The sequence below is a fragment of the Diabrotica virgifera genome, chromosome 2, assembly GCF_917563875.1.
Source record: "Diabrotica virgifera virgifera chromosome 2, PGI_DIABVI_V3a".
Taxonomy (NCBI): Eukaryota; Metazoa; Arthropoda; class Insecta; order Coleoptera; family Chrysomelidae; genus Diabrotica; species Diabrotica virgifera.
The window spans coordinates 238,539,501-238,559,781 of NC_065444.1; the positions used below are offsets into that span (position 1 = coordinate 238,539,501).

General features: G+C 34.2%; 1 protein-coding gene across 1 annotated transcript in view; it reads left to right on the plus strand.

Moving 5' to 3' along the window:
- LOC114330877 (squamous cell carcinoma antigen recognized by T-cells 3) overlaps positions 1–20,281 on the plus strand; it is a 51,046-nt gene that overhangs the window by 4,040 nt on the left and 26,725 nt on the right. The window contains exon 3 of the mRNA XM_050644396.1: positions 6,545–6,752. Coding sequence (XP_050500353.1) covers positions 6,545–6,752 — 208 coding nt within the window. The remainder of the gene's footprint in view (positions 1–6,544; positions 6,753–20,281) is intronic.

Below are 20,281 nucleotides of genomic sequence, written 5' to 3' on the forward strand. Positions count from 1 at the left end.
CTACAAAATTATTTTTTATCAAACTTTCTAAGATAAAAATTAAAAAGGTTACGGTTAAAAAATCAATATATATTTTTGAAAAAAAAAAAAAGAAATCCAATTGGAAGCATAATAATGTAAGTTAGCTTTTTGCTTTTAGTCATTGGCCTTATTCATTCTTCTTTATTTATGTATTATTAATAGATTCTAGAAGTTTGACTGGCTTAGAATGATTAGTTTTAAAAAAACAGGAGTTAAAAGCGAATAACGAATTTTTGTAGCTTGGTAAAAAATGCCATTTTCTTCAGAATATAAAGTTTAGCATCAAAGATACGAAAAAATGTTTCAATATAAAATTGTAGGTTATTCAATTCCCTAGAATTTGGTTTAAAAAAATTTTTTCTACGGCAAAAATTGAGTGAATGGTAAATGAGTATATATCGAAAAACATTGATTTTTTCTGTATAAAACTCACACTTTCGATAGCGAATAAATCGAAAAGTATTAATTTTATCAAAAAAATATATAAAACATTTTTTGCTTAGAATGAATGTTTTTATCAACTTTTGCAGTCAAAATATAATAAAAAATTTCCACCCCTAAGATGGGGTGGCAACCGCCTCCATGGTAAAAGCGCCTTTCGGCATCATATAGATTTTGATCCTTGAACTATCCACTACTTATTCTCAAATTTTCAAGCAAATCGATCCATTCTGTAAAAATTGCGAGGTGAAATGCTTCGGTTCCTGGACTACAAGGGTATGATGGATAATCGAAAAGACGGTTAACAGAACATTAAAAAAAAATTGATAGTACAACTCTCAAATTTTATTTACATATACGTTTTGTTTTACAAGATAAGAGGAATTTTTGTTTGTACAATCGAATCAATTTGGTTTAAAATATTCTGAAATCTTTGTTTGTTTTACATTTTCACATTTTTCTTAATCCGCGTAAGATCATGCAATCTACTTTATTGGCTTATTCTTGTCAAGAATACCACTCGATGAATTGTTGCATGTACGATGCAGCTTCTCTAGCTTCTTTACGCAAATCTTTGTCAGTAGTTGCAATAACATCATCGACATTGCCACCATCAAATTCCGAGTCTGTGTCAGCATCTGAATCTGTTTCGTCCGCCTCTTTTGCCATTTCAATGATTTCATCATCTGTCAGCAATCTATAGCCGATTGCATCCTTATCACAAATTAACGATTCGCTTATGTCATCTTTAGCCAACGAAAACAAAACAGTTGATTCAACCATAACTTCATTAATCTGTTACCGTACTGTACATTTCAGCGAATTTCGTTTTGCTTGTCGCAGTGCTCAAACAAAATGAATTGATGACCCAATTTTTGCTTATGTAGTCAATACAACTTATGTACGGACCCTGACGGTTAACAGAGGTGACAGTTAATGGAGAGACGGATAATCGAGGTTCCACTGTAGTGTCTAAATTATATTATCGATGTTTCTATTTATTTTCTGACTTATATCTAACATTAATTTGTTTTTGATTTTTAAATTATATATTGTGTTCTTATCCGATTTTGAATTTAAGATGTTACAGTAAGAAATATTTTATAATATGGCAACACTGTCAATATTTTTAGCTCACATCAAATGTCAACTACAAATTGGTTATGTTTGGTTGCCCTAAACTGTAAGTTGTCCAGAATTTCTTTAGTAGAGTTGTTCTGCTGCGATCTTGCTAGATGTCCTGGCCATCTTAGTCTTCCCATTTTTATGAGAGACATCAAAATTTTACAACCAGATATGCATTTGTATTTGCAGTATATCGCATAGTTGTACTTCCTCCTCCAGATGCCACTGAATATTCCATTCAGGATTCTTCTTTCAAATATGAGCAAAAGGTTTTTCATCTGTCTTGGAGATGGTCCATATATCGCTGGTCCGGAATAAGGATGACGTAACTGCAAAAAGCCAACTTTCTCAGGAGACCAAAAAACGATTTTTAAATATTTAAAATAGGGATTAAATGAGTAATCGGTATGGCATTTATTCTTACAATGATGTCTTTTATTTTTATCCCTATTGGTTTGAATTTCATTATCTTAATTGAATCCCCCCATTTTCAACCCTTTTTGCAGTTGCGTCATTCTTCATCTAAAATTTTTTAAATATTAAAAATAGTGATTAAATAACCGTCCGGAGCATCGGTATGGCGTTTATTCTTACAATGATTGCTTTTAGTTTCATCCCTATGGGTTCGAATTTCATTATCTTAATTTAATCCTCCCATTTTCAACCCAATCAACAGCTGCGTCATTCTTAATTTTAAAATTTTTCTGTACAAAAAAACTATTTTTAAATATTTAGTATGCCGTTTATTCTTACAGCGATGGCTCTTATTCTCATTCCTATTGGTCAGAATTTCAGTATCTTAATTTGGTCCCCCCATTTTCAACCCTCTTTACAGTTGCGTCATTATTCATCTGAAACAAGGTCTAAAATGGTGCGTATTTCAATGACGACACAACTACCCTGTAGTGGCTCAGCACATAGTTACAGTTCTGTCGCTTTTGTATCATCTGTACACAGTATTTTAGAAGTTAATTACACAATAAACAGGAATTGACAAAATTTTCAGTTACGTAATTCTTGTTCCGGACCGGCAATATGACAGCACTGGTGGTATAGTTCTTTCACTCTATTTTTTCCCATGCATGAACTTATTTACGAATTACTTTTTATACTAGGCTTCTTTTTTACTCCCAGGGACAAGTATCGCAAAATTAAGCCGCTTGTCCATAGAAACCACAATAAGTTAAACAAGGATAAACAATACTGCATGTCTTTGATACCTTGTCTACTATGAATTTTGACGGTTTATCATTTTCAATGACAGTGACATTAGCGTATTTGTTATGTTTATTGGAATTTATAACTTATATTGTGTTTATTTTATAAATTTATATTGTGTTAAATATATTATAACATAGTCAAATATAAATGTACAATATAACTTTATAAAATATGTCCGCTGATAATAGCCATTTCCTAATTATTATTATTACATTAAGAGTACGTTTCAATGATATTACCCTAGTGATGTAATGAATGTCATTTTTTGAACATTCGCACGAATATCTGCTACCGACATTCGCGAATGCGAATATTCAGTTTTTTTTTTTAATTTCTTTCTATTTTTGTAATGTTTCCTAAATTTATAATGAAAAGTTAATTGATATGTAGTGTAAATCAATCTGAATCTTAAGCTTTATTACATAATACCAAATAATAAAAAAAGTGAAGGCTGATAATGTGATTATACAAGGTTAAGTTCTATGTATCTATTGCCCTTCATTTGTCCAAAGTTGAATGTAGGCCTCCCCCTTATTTTTCCACTCTTCTCGGTTCAGTGCTATTCCTGTCCATCTGGTCCCTGTCCCCTACCCTTTTTAGGTCATCCGACCATCTCGTCTGAGGTCTACCCCTTCCTTTTTTGTAGTCCCAAGGTCTCCAGTGAGTTATCGCTTCATTCCATCTTCCGTCTCTTTGTTTGCTGTTGTGTCCTGCATATTTCCATTTGAGAGTAGCTGCATGTTTGAGATTAAGTTACCTTTTCTTAATAAAAAAAAGATGAGAAGTGAATAGATTTTGATTTTATTAACCTAATATTATCTTAAAATTATTTTTTTTCTGGTTTTCAAATTCGCAAAACATTCACACAAATTTCGCGAATGCGGATGCGAATACGAATATTCGTTACATCACTATATTACACATCAACATACGTTTGAATTAATGTTTTGATTTTACTTGTTTGAAAATGAATCATGACGTTTGAGCAAAGATAAGATGGAACAACTATATAAGGGTATTGTATATTATTATTTTTATTTTCTGACTGAAGTTTCATTTAATCACTTCAGAGCTATAAATAGTTATTAACAGTTAATTGGGACCAATGTTTTTGGCTCTACTCTGGGTGTTAATGATGTCATTTTGAGTTTTTCTTTATTTATTTGTAGCTTATCTGTTCTGTTGTACAAGCAATTAGGTCTAGATCATCTGCATAGCCCAAAATTTGTGAACATTTATTTATTTATGTATTTATTTATTTAAGGACCTTGCCCATTATTACAAAATAATTTAAAAACTAAAATACACATTATAACCTGAAACTAAATCATAAAAATATGTAAATACACTTAATTAAATCACAAAATGATAACCTCACAGACAATATTAAACATTGACAATTATTTGGCCACCCAACCCTAAATCGTTAAATATACTTATAAATTTATAAATTACTGTTCTACCCTAAGTGTTATAATCCTTAATAAAGCACATAAAGCGTCTTTGAGTTACACTGAAATCAATGTTTGGAGATAAGTTATTGGCTGTCCTTAAGACCTTGAACTAAAACTATTATGCTTTACATTATTAGTTCTACATAAAGGTTGATGAAACATTAGGTGAAATCTAGTATTCCTTGACGGAACTGCCAAACCAATAGAGTACACTAGATCTGGGCAATCAGCAATACCATTAAAAATTTTGTAAAGATTCTGTAAGTCCCTGCATTGCCTACGAATCTGAAGAGGAGAGAGAGAAAATCTCGTGTGAAGTGAATCATAGTTGTAATGGTAGTTATCAGGGGGATCCAATCCAGCTTTAAAGGCCAAGTACTGCAAAAATATTCTTTGCACTTGTTCTAATTTGTGTGCATGGCATATATAGAGAGGATTCCAGACTGAAGAAGCATATTACAAAAGGGGTCTGACCAATGAACAATACAATAGGCGGATTGCTGAGAGATTTGTGAAATCTCTTCTACATCTCTTGACAAAGCCAACCATTTTAAGGGCTCTTGAAACAATCTCTGAGATATGAAATTTGAAGGATAGAGCATTGTCAAATAAGACTCCAAGATCCTTAGTAGCTGACATATTGATCAAGATGGTGTTAGAAATTGCATCGGAAAAGCCAACAAGAAACGCCTTCTAGAGAAATACATAGTAAGGCATTTTTTTGGATATAAATCCAAGCAATTTCTTTCACACCAGTCCACAAGTCTGGACAAATCTGACTGCAAATTGATATAATCAATAGAAGAAGAGACAGCCTTGAAGCATTTCAGGTCATCAGCAAAACATAGAAATTCGGAATATTAAAAGCAACTATGGATGTCATTTATAATGATGTTAAATAACAAGGGTCCCAAATGAGACCCTTGAGGCACACCAGAAGGTACTTTTATCTCCTTAGATTTAAAGCCTTTGACCTTTACTATTTGAGATCTATCAGACAAATAGCTGCCGATCCAGCTCAACAAACTACCACCCAAACCTGCTATCCTCGGCTTATCCAATAAAATTGTATGATTCACCCTGTCAAATGCCTTATAAGTCAGTATACGCTCTGAGCTTTGCTGGTGGCGCTCCTAGCGGATTACTAATTCAACTTTCACCGGTAATTTTTAAATTTATTATTTAATTGTTATCGCTTAATATTGATAAAATATGAATTTTTTACTTCGGATCCTTTCACAATTATCGTGTAGATGGCGCTAAGATTAATAGATTAATTTATAATTACATATTACGGAACATTAAAAAAACTTAAATTCAGTATTTAAAACGTAAGTATATTTAAGGTAAAAATATATACCACAGCTTTGACCAACTAATATTTTTTATAATTAATGTTTTTAATTTTAAATTAATCACTTTGACATTTATGTCAAATTTCCGGTAAACGTTTACAGACTTGTCACTACTGGCGTTCGCGAATTTGTAAATATCCCCTCTACGTACGAGCTCACAGCGTATACCTATAATACTGTGTACCTCACCACCACCATCCAAGACATATGACAGGGAGTCACTGTAAACAAGTAAATTAAGCTCAGTAGACATTCCATTTAGAAATCCATACTGCTGGCGGTATTATTGTTGATGTTAACACTGATGTCAGATATTTTGTTACTATTTTTTCAAATAGTTTTGGAATTACATTTAAATTGCAAACTGGCCTATAATTGCACACATCAGCTCTCTTCCCTGATTTGTATATGGGGGTCATGAAGCTAGTCTTCCAAAACTCAGGAAAATAACCAGACTTTAAAGAAGAGTTGAATATTATATAGGGAGGACGAGAAAGTATGAAACTACATATCTTTAGAAAAATGGGGGGTATTCCATCTGGCCCTGGACTATTGTTAGTTTTTAGATTACAAATAGATTTTAGATTTTTAAAAATATTTTCTCTGTTGTCTATGTTGTCTATTCTGGTGTCTCTGACTGCCTTTCCCATGTCTGACCTGTGTTTCAAACGCTTGTGAGGTAACATACAACCCCTATTCTGATTAAAAAAATATCGATTACATTATCAGGCCTAGATGGATAACGTCAATAGTTATATGCCAAAAAAATCATAATTTAAAAATAAAAATCAACATATTTTGGGATCTGTCTCCAAAGTCGGCTAATATCAAAATAATAATGTATTCATTAGTTTTGCATTATACATCAAAAAATTTATTTACAATTGATATTTCTATCAAATATTTATTTTTTTCTTCTGGTTTCAGCTGTTAATGTTTGGATTGAATATGCGCAATATTCAATTGGTACAAGCAATATACAAACCACACGTTCTATACTAGAGAGAGGATTGACCTCTGCTGGACTACATGTAAGCGAAGGTTCTCTGTTATGGGATACCTTACGAGAGCTGGAACATGCCCATCTTTCACTATATCAAGAAAATTCAGAAGAATGGAAGTCTCAGATTAAAAGGTTGCGTTTTTCATTTCCTCTTTTTAATAACTTAAATATAGGGTGGGTTTTTAATCGATGACATTCTGCACAACTATTTAAGAAATATATACAGGGTTGCGAAAAAGTCTGGCAACACGGTAATTCCTCATAAACCGCTAGAATGATTTTTATAGATTTTGGTGGTCTTCTAATGCGGCCAATATTGTAGTGAAAGTTACATTATTGGCAAGTGTTCTGTTTTTCTGGAAATCTAATGAACTTTCTTATTTCAAATGGAACACCCCTGTATATTTTTTTGCGTTTTGAAGCCCTTAAGAAATACTGATTATTTTTTATGTTATATTCCCTATACCTAAATGAAGTAAATTCAAAGTTATTGCTACATTTATTAAAAAAAAATTAAAAAAAATATGAAAATCAATTCTTTTCGGCTAGGGTAGACATTATTTTGGGTTTTTGGATCATTGGGAACAAAAAAGGTTATTTGTAATTTTCCTCTAAAGTTAATCGTTTCCGAGTTATGAACAATTTAAAACTGAAAAATGCCGATTTTTTAAGTTCAAAAATACAAGTAAAAAATATTATTTTTAGATCTACGAAATGCCTAAATTGAAGCTAAAACCTTATTTTATGAGTTGCCGATAAGTTACTTGGTCTTATTTCATTTTAAAATATTGTTTTTTAGTTGTTAATGGATCGCCCGTCCTCTCATATGCTCTTCATTAATAATTAAAAAAAACATGTTTTAGACTAAAACGTGCCAAAAACTCTTACAGGGAGCTGATAGAAGAAGGTTCGAGCTTGAATTTAGGTACTTCGTAGTCCCAAAAATAATATTTCTGACTTGTGTTTCTGAACCTAGAAAATCGTCATTTTTCGATTTTTTTCAGTTTTAAATTGTTTATAATTCGGAAACGATTAACTTAAGAAGAAAATTACAAATAACCTTTTTTGTTCCCAATGATCCATAGAACCTAAACAACCCCTACGCCGAACAACTAGTGGGAGGATATCAGTGCGGTTTCCGTCCTAATAAATCAACAACGGACCAGATATTTACAGTGAGGCAGATCCTTGAAAAAACTCTAGAGTTCGACGTCGACACCCACCACATATTCGTTGACTTCAAAGCCGCATACGACTCTGTTAATAGAAATAAACCTCTACTTGCTATGGTAGAATTTCGATTACCGTTTCATCTTGTCCAATTAACTGAACTTACACTCACAGGTGCAGAGAGCATGGTAAAAATCCAAAACGATCTCTCAAGACCCTTCCATTGCAAAAATGGACTAAGACAGGATGTCTGCCTCTTATTCCCAGAGTCCCAGATTACTACGAATGGTACTATCTTTAACACATCAGTACAAATCGTCGGATACGCAGATGACATAGACATCATAGGTAGGTCCACAGAATCTCTGACTGAAGCATTTCGGTCGTTAAGAGCATCTGCACAGAGAATGGTATTAAATATAAATGTTCAAAAGACCAAATATATGTGTTGCACTAGGTCAAGCAACCCGACACCTACAAGAATAAAAATTGATGACCTAGAACTGGAAGGTGTCGACAACTTCATATACCTAGGCTCGCTGCTAACTAAAGACAACAATGTCAGTGAAGAAACTAAAAGAAGAATAGTGCTCGCCAATAAGTGTTACTATGGCTTAAGAAGACAGATGGCCTCAAAAATGCCTAGAAAAATTAAACTGACTATGGTACATTCCATGTCAAATCACTCAGGCAAAAAATTTTGGATCTCCGATTTGTCTGAAAATTGGTATATAGCTTCTGCGGGACGTAAAAATAAGATATTTAAGGTCAAAAAATCTTCTTCTTTTTTTCTCAAAATGTTATTTTATGCGATTTTACAGTGATTTGGTGTTTATTTAAACAAATTTGCATTTTCTGTCGTAAAGTATCAATGAAAAACATAATATTTTAATAGAAAGGACTCAAAAATGTCATTATATGGCATTATAACAAGTTATTTTAAATCAAAACAAGTTTTTTATGAAATTTTATAGTGTAAAAAACGTTAAAATACCGTTTTTTTACATTTTCCTCCATTCCCAAAATACATCATCATCGATTTGGCTGAAAATTTGCCCACAGATAGCCAAAAGATAGGACTTTAAGTGGTTAGAAGGATTTAAATTATATTACAATACCAAAAAAGTTACATGCAGTAATATCAGACTCAAAAGTATATATTAGTCCAGTCGGGATAGCATTTGAAATTGAATGCCGAGCTGCCCAAAATTTTATTTTTCTGATCTTTAGAGGAGTCAATAGTAGCCTAAATTTAAAATCACGAATGAATTCCTCCGTTACGTTAGCCGCCATCTTGATTTTAAAGGAGAACCTGTTTTGCTCAATATCTCCGCCATTTTTAACTTTTCGACAAAAATGGTAGGAACTGAAATTGTTCCAAATAAATCGTATTTACAATTATTACAATTTCTTTTTAACAATTTTTGTCGTGAGGTCGATATTTTCGAGTTAATTGTACTTACAGTAGACGCCTATATTTTTGACTATAATATTGCATGTAACTTTTTTGGTATTGTAATATAATTCAAATCCTTCTCACCACTTAAAGTCCTATGTTTTGTCTATCTGTGGAAAAATTTTCAGCCAAATCGATTACGATGTATTTTGGGAATGGAGAAAAATGTAAAAAACGGTATTTTAACGTTTTCTACACTATTAAATTTGATCAAAAGCTTGTTTTGAATCAAAGTAACTTGTTATAATGCCATATAATGACATTTTTGAGTCCCTTCTATTAAAATATTATGTTTTCCATTGATACTTTACGATAGAAAATGCAAATTTGTATAAATAAACACCAAATCACTGTAAAATCGCATAAAATAACATTTTGAGAAAAAAAGAAGAAGATTTTTTTCGCAGAAGCTATATACCAATTTTCAGACAAATCGGAGGTCCAAAATTTTTTTTGCTCCAAAATTGAGTGATTTGAAATGGAATGACCCTTATACAAAACACTAATAAGACCAGTGCTAACATATGGCTCAGAAACTTGGTCACTTACACAGAGTGACCAAGAAATGCTCAAACGTTTTGAGCGAAAAATACTAAGACGAATATATGGAGGCATAAAAGAACAAGGTTTGTCGCGCAGGCGTTACAACTTTGAGTTGTATAGAAGTTTTGGAGAACCTGACGTTGTAAAATTCATTAAGGTAGCACGCTTTAGATGGATAGGTCATGTAATCAGACGAGAGGAAGATGCCATAGTCAGAAAAGTTTTTGACCGAAGAGGGCCGATAGGACAACGAACAAGAGAAATACCGAGACTTAGGTACAAAGACAACCTAGAAAATGATTTGAAATCTATTGGAATAAGAGCATGGAGAAGAGTTGCCAGAGACAGAGGCGAATGGAGGATTGTTCTGTAGAAGGCTTTGGCTCACAGAGAGCTGTAACGCCACTGATGATGATGATCCATAGAACCTAAAATAATGTCTACCCGAGCCTAAAAGAATTGATTTTTATAATTTGTTTAAATTTTTTTTTTTAATAAATGTAGCAATAACTCCGTAATTATGGCATTTAGGTATAGGGAATGTAACATGAAAAATAATAAGTATTTCTTAAGGACTTCAAACCGCAAAAAATATACAAGGTGTTCCATTTGAAATAAGAAAGTTCATTAGGTTTCCAGAAAAACTGAAGACTTGACAACAATGTAATTACCACTATAATATCGGCTGCATTAGAAGACCCTTACTCACCAAAATCTATAAAAATTGTTCTAGCGGTTTCCGAGAAATTACCGAGTTGCCAGACTTTTTCGCAACCCTGTATAATGAAATGTTGTGAATAACATTTTGTAATTGTATAAGAGCCACATTTAGGAGAGATACGGAAAATTTTTATTTCTATTTTTTCCCTCTTGTTTTTATCAATATCATGTCATTTTGGCATATAATTTAACAGATTTAGTATTCATTTAATGCCTAATTACAATTTTGCTTGTTCATTGGCTCCAGCATGTATACCTGTCAGGATCTCTCAAACCCATATTTTGCAATGCTGAAGGGAATTTTTCCAAATGTATTTTTTCCTACTGGTTTTACAATACAGTGACCTTGTCTATAGGTCAGAAATTTTTTTTAACGACCACGTGGGTTCATAATGATTAGCGATGTTAATATTCTTATTTACCATTAAAGCCTTCCGTACCATTAAATATTTGGACCATAAGGAACTCGGAGGAAACATTTCAGCGAGATCATCGAAGTACCCAAGCAGCACAGTTTCATTTTTATACCGGGTGTCCAATTATATTTCCCCCATTTTAACTGCCTATAACTTCTAAACGACTCAAGATAGAAATATGCGGTTTTCGCTGAAATGTTTTATTTTAGTAAAAGTTTTGTTTGAATGTATTGAATTTTTTATATCGCTTTTAAATAAAAAATGGCGGATTTTTGAAAAAAAAAACGTTGTTGACTTTTTTTATTGAAACACCCAGTATATTTTTTTGTAAATTGAAAGAACGGTCATTCACCTATCCAACGATATAAAGTTTTTTAAAATCGGTTGTCGACTGAGTCATTAATTTAAAAAAATTAATTGCTGAGTCATTAATTTTAAAAAATTAATTGCTCAGCCATTTGACAACCGATTTTAAAAATTTTTATATCGCTGGATAGGTAAATGACCGTTCTTTCAATTTACAAAAAAATATACTGGGTGTAATTAATTTTTTTAAATTAATGACTCGGTCATTTGACAACCGATTTTAAAAAACTTTATATCGTTGGATAGGTGAATGACCGTTCTTTCAATTTACAAAAAAATATACTGGGTGTTCCATTAAAAAAAAGTCAACAAAGTTTTTTTCAAAAACCCGCCATTTTTTTTCATAATTGAAAGCGATATAAAAAACATAATCCATTCAGACAAAACTTTTACTAAAATAAAACATTTCAGCGAAAACCGCATATTTCTATCTTGAGCCGTTTAGAAGTTATAGGCAGTTAAAATGGGGGAAAATATAAGTGGACACCCGGTATTTTACACAGTGTTCTGCCATCCAGATTAGTAATTTGTCATAATATTCTCTGTCCTAAGGGTCCCTCGATTTCTTCAGTAGCAAGTTTTGTGTTGCTTTTTCAGGTTTTTTTTTGCAATTTCTTCAGGGATTTCAAACTTTCCTGTATTTCCCTTTCTAGGTTTGACAGCAGCAGATGTTTGTTTATGTTTGACATCATTAATAGATATGTATAGTTATATCTAATATCGTGAAAAAGTTGCTAGTGTTATTTTTTAGCATATTAGTATTTTTAATTTTTTTTTCTAAACGAATTTTCTGCCTTTTATTTAATATCTGATTTTTATGGAAATTTCAATTTATTTTATTTGGAATAAAATATGTGCTAATGTTGTCTGTAAATTAAAGATTTTTAAAATAGATAAACCAGGATCGTGAGGAATAAAATCAAGATGTGCTGTGGATCGCCCCATTTTTGGGCAAAATTTTGGGCAATATACCTGAAAATGTTTTACGGAAATATAAAAGTGATGAAGTTTTGTGGTTGAAAGAGGATAAAAAGCTCACCAAGAAAGATCCAGAATTTTCCGGTATTGCCATTTAAATTGGAGGAAATATGGAAAAAGGCTTCAATTCCAATAATTTAACATACAAGTATTATTAAGCTTTTAAAAGCCTATCATGACAAATATAATATGAAACTTATGAAACCATCTAAGAACAGGCAAAACAGTGAATTCTACAAAAATTAAATTAAATGCTTTAAGGACCAAAGTAAAACTACCCGTTTCGATTTTGCAGCATGCAAAGTGACACTCTGATGAATTATCTTTGTAGCAAATCTCAAAAAGTGACTCTGGATGATCGCGAATTTCTATTAAATCAAAGAGGTCCCAGAAAAATGGTGATAAGCTCGATTGATACCTATGGAAAACAAAAACAAATATATTCAGAGAGAACAACGGTAAAAGAAGAAAGGTACCGACGCAAAGACAAAACTTTAGCTCAAGTAAAAAACGGTACAAAGTTTTATCGTCAATCGATCGTGGAAGAACACATAACACTTGTGCATGAGCCAGGGTGCAAATATTTCGGATATATGTGTCTCCGCTGTCTCGTACATAAGAAAGTATCAAATCCAGCTATTACATACGACGGAACAGCCGTAAATACTGGCGTTAAGAGTGATGCAATACGACTGTTAGAAGAACATCTTAAAAAACCGCTTCAGTGGTTTGTATGTCTGCGACATTCAAATGATCTACCCCTTGGACATCAAAAGAAGTTTGCCAGTGACCAAATCAAAAAACGTGAGGGTCTTCAAAGTTTCTCCTATAAAAATTTTGAGTTAAACGACTACTTTGAATTAATTAACTAGCAAGAATATCACCTTACAGAACCACCTATATTCTCTAGATTTTCGAGTGACAATCTGCGAGATTTTATTAGAAATCCTAACTTAGACCCTTTTAACATTGAGATTGAGAAATATCACTGCCACAAACAATGTGTAGCAACTTAAAGGTTTAAACTCACTAAGGTACTTTTTAAAAAGACCCTTTATTAACTTTTACAAATATACTTCACTTTTAATTGATCGAAAATAACTGAAATTAATTACAATGATATTACTTTTATATAAAATCAAAATGCTGAATATAAAAGGTAAAACTGCTGATTGCGATCGCTGACCTCTGGGGTTATTGTACCATAATTTCTCCATCCCCTTGAGAAGTTTTGTGAGGGATGAACAAAACTGAAGGCGTTGGTTCCGGATCGGCTGCATCCTCTTCTTCTTCGTCTTCTTCCATTTTCTTCTTTTTCCATAACTCTCGTAATTTGTAAACCAGGAGAATGATAAGGGCAATTACCAAGAAATATATTGGTGGTGTCCACAGATGAGAATGGTCCATTGTTGTTAGGGACACGGGTTGGAGTCTTTCTTCTTCGGTTGAGAGTTTATGCAGTTCATCTAACTGGATTCTGTCTAACTTTAGAGGCTTCACTGTTGGATCTTCGTCTTGGAATTTAATTTTGATCCTTGGCAGGGTTAAAGGTTCTTCTTTTACTGCTGCTTTGGAGTTGATATAAACTTCGTTGTTGGTTCTGAACTCGCATCCTGGGGGTAGTTCTATCAGGAATGTTCCTTCTAGTACTTCAATTTTGGAAGTAGAACAGTGGGTGGAAATTTTAGTAGCTTTTGGAAAAACAGCAATATAGTGGGCTTCAGATAATTTTTGGATAATTGTTGTGCTAATTGTGATCGGCACGTTTTGACATTGAGCGGCGTCGTTGGATAATTTTAGGATTTGATTTATGCAGTCATCGGTTTCTGTATTTTCTTGTGGGAACTTCTCTGGACAGATGAATTTCTTCGGTTCGCTTTTTCTGCATGGTAGGTCCATGTATTGGAAAAGTTCCGAATTAGAAACTAAATATGGCCCAGGTGGGATAATTATTGTATTGTTGATGGTGGGAAGTGAATATAAATGAAAATATGTAAATACTTTGGAATGAAGAATGGGGAAATGTAAGATAAAGACTAGAGAATGGTTGGAATAGTAACCATCTACTTCTACTATCTCGTAGTATTTCATCAGATCTTCTTCTTGGAGGTATGGTAGCTGAGAAGCTGGGTGATGTTCTAGCATCTTCTGGATGGTCCATCTGATTTCGTCTGGTTTTATAAGTCCATTGTGAAGAGTTTTGATTTTTGCAAACGTAATTGCTGTCTGTAAGTCATCTAATATTTGTATGATAGTTTGTAAGGCTAAATTCATCTGGTCTAGAACGTTTCGAACTTGCATATAGTGGTTGAAGTCAAAGACGAATTGGTTTAAATCCGTTCTGATTCTGTTGGTTTCTGCTGCTATTATCTCTTGATTGTGGGTTAGCAACGTTACTGTCTCATTATAGTTGTTCATTATTTTCTTATTAAGGCTTAATTGGTTGTTGATGTTGTTAATAATATTCTGTTGATTAAGTTCAAGTGTCTGAATTGCAGCATCATATCTTACTGCATCTTCTTGATCTAAGTTTCCTGATATGGATTTTATAATACTTCCTAAGCCATTGATAAGACCTCTTTTATTTCTGGTTGCTGGATAGATTGAGTCGAGTTTCTCTTGGGCTGTTTTAAGGAGATATTGCAATGTTTGGTCGAAGTTCTGTAGACTGTCGAAGTACGGTTGGCTGAGTCCATTTTCTATAGCTATGGTTGTAGTTTGATATTGAGATTCTAATGTTTCGATTTCTTGTGCTATTGGTTCTAATTGGAAATAGTGGATAAAATCGTGAGTGCTAGTTTGGATTCTGGCTTCTCCGATCTTAACAGGAAGGATCCCTGGATTGTCTCGAAGGTCCTGGATCTTCACTTCTTGGGCTGTTACTGAGATACATCTGTAAAGTATTTTTGGGGTTAGTTTTCATTGGTGGTTGATGTTTAATGTTCTTCTTGTGCACCGTAGTATCTTGGGTATCAATAGTAACATGATTGTTATTTTTGACTAGTTTAGATGAAAATCTGGGGAGCAATTTGTTTCGTTTTACTGTTTTTCGAGTGTAGATTTTCGTGCTTGGTTTATATGTTATAGGTGAGTGTCGTTTTTCGTTCAATTTTTCAATATTTTTCTGTTTGCTCTCTTGCAATTTCTTATTTATTTCTTTATACATCTCTTTTGTTTTCAATCTGTGCTCCTGTGTGTAATTATTTATAAGTGTTCTGTTAATGTCAATGTCGAATGGATCTTGGGCATCTATGTGACCATTGAGAACGTTGATGGGCTTCTGTTTGGTAGCTGAGTGGATAGAGTTGTTGTATGCCATAATGGCGTAAAGCATCTGGTCTTTTATGTTAAGTGTTTTCTTTTTTTCTTTTAATATTCGAAGATGCTCTATGATTGTGGAGTGAAAGCGCTCGACCATTCCATTGGATTGCGGGTTATCAGGTGTTGTGTAGTGGATTAGAATCTTGTGAGTGTCCACGAATTCTTGAACGAGTCCATTTTTAAATTCGGTTCCACTGTCCGAAATTATCATATGTGGTAGTCCATGATGTGTGATGAATAACAGGAATGCGTTTAAAATGTTGATAGCGTTTGATCCTTCTATTGGGTATGCTTGTCCGTATTTTGAAAAGGCGTCGATGATGGTAAGGAATTTTTGTCCTGCTGCTTGGAATGTGTCTACATGAACAATTTCCAGTGGTTTAGTTGGTGTTGGGGTTAACATAAACTTTGGTTTTTCGGGATTTCTGTCGTATTTGTTGGTTTGACAAGTATCGCAGAGATTAATATATTCTTCTATGTCCTTTTTCAACGTTGGCCAATAATAGTGTTTTCTGATTTGAATTTCTGTTTCGTTAATTCCTCTATGGTTTGTTTTTCCTTGATGATAGTCTTGTACGATGGTTTTCTGTCTCTCTGTACTGTTTATATCTTCTAAGAGGTTGTTGCATTTGACAAGATCAAATGCAGAATTCTTGAATGTTTCACGAAGTATGTTGCAGACAGTCTGGTAGAGTTCATCAGTTTCGAATAAGATGGCGTATTTCTTTTTTGTGTCAACGTAATTTTTGAAGAAGTTGAAAATATCATTTTTCAGGTCGCTTTTGTCGAGTTGGACGTGCATTCTTTTCTTTGTTACGAAGCACTGTTCTGTTATGGGTTTTGCAGGATTGTAGTTTACCAATTTGAATATGATTTGATTGTTGTAACAGTTCAATGGTCTTTCGCTGATTGGAATTCCGAGTATTGGGTTTTCTTCTGTAGAATGCTGGGTACCATCTGTATTGTTGCCTTGTTGATATAGAGAACTTGGCCGACTTTCAATTTTTTGATTTTGTTCCTGAAGAATTTCATCTATTACTTTCATTTCTTCTGCAGTTAGGCCGGATGTTTGTTTTTCTTTAATAATTTCTTCTAAGTCATCCATAGGAATTACTTCGTCTGGATCGCATACTGAACTTGGGTGGTTGACCATGGATATGTCGTCATCTTCTTTTCTGGATAATAGGCTGATTATTTCTTCCATGTGCTCATCAACGGTGTTCATTTCTTTAGTGTGGATTTCAATACGGGATAATGCATCAGCGTTGGTGTTGAATTTTCCTTTTTTGTATATGACTTCGTAGTCAAATTCTTCAAGTTTTAACCTCCATCTAACAAGTTTTGAGTTCGGATCTTTTAGAGAAAATAGCCATTGAAGTGGTCGATGATCGGAGAGGATTTTGAACTTTCTTCCAAATAAATAAGGTCGAAAATATTTAGTAGCCCATACGATTGCAAGCATTTCCTTTTCAATAGTGGAATATTTGAGCTCTGTTTCGTTCAGTGTTCGTGATGCATATGCGATGGGTTTATCTTGTCCTACAGGACCCTGTGACAGGATAGCACCTACAGCAAAGTTGCTTGCATCTGTGGTGAGGTTGAAAGGCTGCGTAAAATCCGGGTATTGTAAAAGTGGTTCGTTGGTTAGCAGGTTCTTGCAGATTTTGATACAGTTGAGGAATTGTTCAGTGTGTTCTATCTTGGCATCTTTCTTCAAACATGAGGTGAGAGGCTTTGTTATTTTTGCGAAATCCTTGATGAACTTCCTGTAATAGCCAAGTAGTCCGAGAAATCCTCTAATCTCTTTTGCTGTCCTTGGTATGGGATAGTCTATGATGGCTTTAATTTTGCTTGGATTTGGCTTTATTCCTTCAAGAGTTACGACATGACCCAAAAATTCGACTTCTTTTTTCAGAAATTCGCATTTATCTATCTGTATCTTGAACTTTGTTTCTCGTAGTCTCTCGAAGATTTTCTTAAGGTTGACCATGTGTTCCTGGAGTGAGGTTGAGTATACGATAATGTCATCCATGTATACTAAGCAGATGTCTCCTACAAATCCTTTAAGCACGTTGTCCATTATCCTCTGGAATGTAGCTGGTGCATTCTTCAATCCAAAAGGCATTCTGAGATATTCGTAGTGGCCATTTTCAACGTTAAATGCTGTTTTCTGTATATCTTCCTCTGCCATTTCTATCTGGTGAAATCCACTGGCTAGATCAAGCGTGGAAAAATATTGACAGCGTCCTAGTTTATCGAGGATGTCCGTGATATTCGGGATTGGGTATCTATCGTCTATAGTCTTCTCATTCAACTTCCTGTAATCGACTACGATTCTCCATTTGATTTTTCCTGAGGCGTCTGGTTTCTTCGCCACGACCCAGATTGGCGACGACCAGGGCGACTGACTTGGTCTGATGATGCCTTGGTCCAGCATTGATGTTATCTGCTTGTTAACTTCTTCTCGATGAACATGTGGATATCGATATGATTTTGTGAAAACTGGGACTTCATCTGTTGTTCTTATATGGTGTTTTATTTGATTTGTAAATGTTAAAGTCTCATCAGGATTATGGAATATGTCTGCAAATTTTCTGCATAAACGTCTGATATGCATCTCCTCTTCTGGATTTAGATGATCTGTTCTGATGAGGGGATCAATGTCTATTAGTGTTTCTGTTTCCATAGGAATGATGTCCGAGGTGTACAGATGATATTCATGAAGATCTATTGGATTGCTTTTAACAGGATCGGTGAGTGCTACTTGAATAGGTTCATCGGTGTTGTTGATCATTTCGGTCCAGGCTAGTTGATTGCAGGCTTCGCTGAGAGTTTCTCTTAAAATCGCCCCCTGTATTTCTTGTTTCGGTATAAGTATGGTGCCTTTTGTTTGTTTCACTGGAAGTCGTACTTGTGTGATTGTTCTGGGTTCTAATTGAATTGTATAAAACTGTGTCTTATTGGTTTCATAATAAAAGATAGGGAGAACTGAATGTGCCGTAGTTAGTGTGGATGCTGGGAAATTAAGATGTGCTTGTAGAAGTTTTAAGTTATCAAGGCCTATAAGGCCATCAAATGTTTTATGAAATTTAAAAAGGTAAAATTTTAGATTAATATTAGAATTAAATTCAGGGAAGATGGGAATTTCTGCACAATATTCTTGTGAATGGTTTTGAAATATTGAACTGACTACAAACGGTTCGTGCTTGATGAAATTTTTATAAAATTTGGAAGCAATTTCGGGGTTAAGAAATGATTTGGTTGCCCCTGTATCAAGAAGAAGTTGTGGGGGATTTTGGATTTTGATATACGGAAGTTCTTTTTTGTCTGAATAAGAATTGAGTTCGACTACGTTTCTTCGTTTTCCTCTTGGGGTTTTGGAAAATTTACATCTTCTTCCTCCTCGTATTGGGTATTCTGGTAGTCTTCTACGTGGTAGTCCTCCGAATATGTGTCCTGATTTGGGTAGTAATATGCCTGTTCTCCATAGTAGGCATTGGTGTCGTTTTCGTCTTGCTGTTCAATATTAAACAGCTCTTCTACGATGATATTTGGAGCGTATTGTTGCTGTGGCTGTGGTCTAAAATTTCTGAAGCTTTGTCCTCTGTTAAATCCTGTTTGGCGTGTGCTTACAGACATCGGTGTTGGCTTGTATTGTTGCGGTGGTTTGCTTGCCCATGGGTTAGGTCTTGGAGGTTGTGTATTTGTTATGGTTTGTTGTTTCTGTGGTTGGAATCGAGCGGGTTGTATTGGCCATCTTGGATTAAATGTAGACTGTTGTGGTCGTGACGGTCCTGGATTATTTCCAAAAAATGATTGATGTAACTGGGGCCTGGGCATGGGTTGTTGCCATTGTGGTGCTGTTACGAACTGCGGCTGTCTCTGGGGTTGTATGTGAGTAGTTTTATTTGGCAATGAGAAATTGGTTCTTTGTAAGTATCTGATATTGTTCTCTTCTTGGATAAATCGGAGAGCGACAGCGAGACTTGTAGGCCTCATTGATCGTATGGTTGATCCTATTGGTTCCCTTAATCCTGCTAGGAACGTAGTTAGGGCTTGTTGTTGAAAGAATGTCTTTTTGCTTGCTTTTACAGCTTCATTATCGTTATGGAGTTCGATATGATTTGAAATTGTGTTTAAAAGTGTCATTACTTTTTCATGAAATTGTTGGGGAGACTCATTGGGCCCTTGCTTCAAGTTTACCATATCTCGTGTGAGCGAATTTTCATTCCGTTGGTCGGCAAAATTTTGTATTAGCGTGGTCCTTATTGTGTTCCAGTCTTTACACCCATATACAGAAATGACTTCTCGAGCACGTCCTTTAATTTTATTCATTACGCCTCGAGTCAACATGTGATTTTGAAAGCTTTCGGGATTAGCACGATCCCAGAAATGATCAAGAACCATTGTAGTAACTTCAATGAAGTTATGCAATTCGTTAGGGTTTCCATCGTAATCAGGTACGACAGATAGATGTTTATTGACATCAAAAACAAGAGCGGGAGCGGGTGCCACGGCCATAATATCTAATTGACTAGCGGGAGCAGGAGTAATAATTATAGACGGTATATCTAAGCTTATTGGAGTATTATTTGAAGAATTATCGTTAGCTTTTAAACTAAATTGAGCAACTGAGTTATTTTGCGAAATAGAAGCAGCACCAGGTTCGACAATCGATTCACTGATAGTTG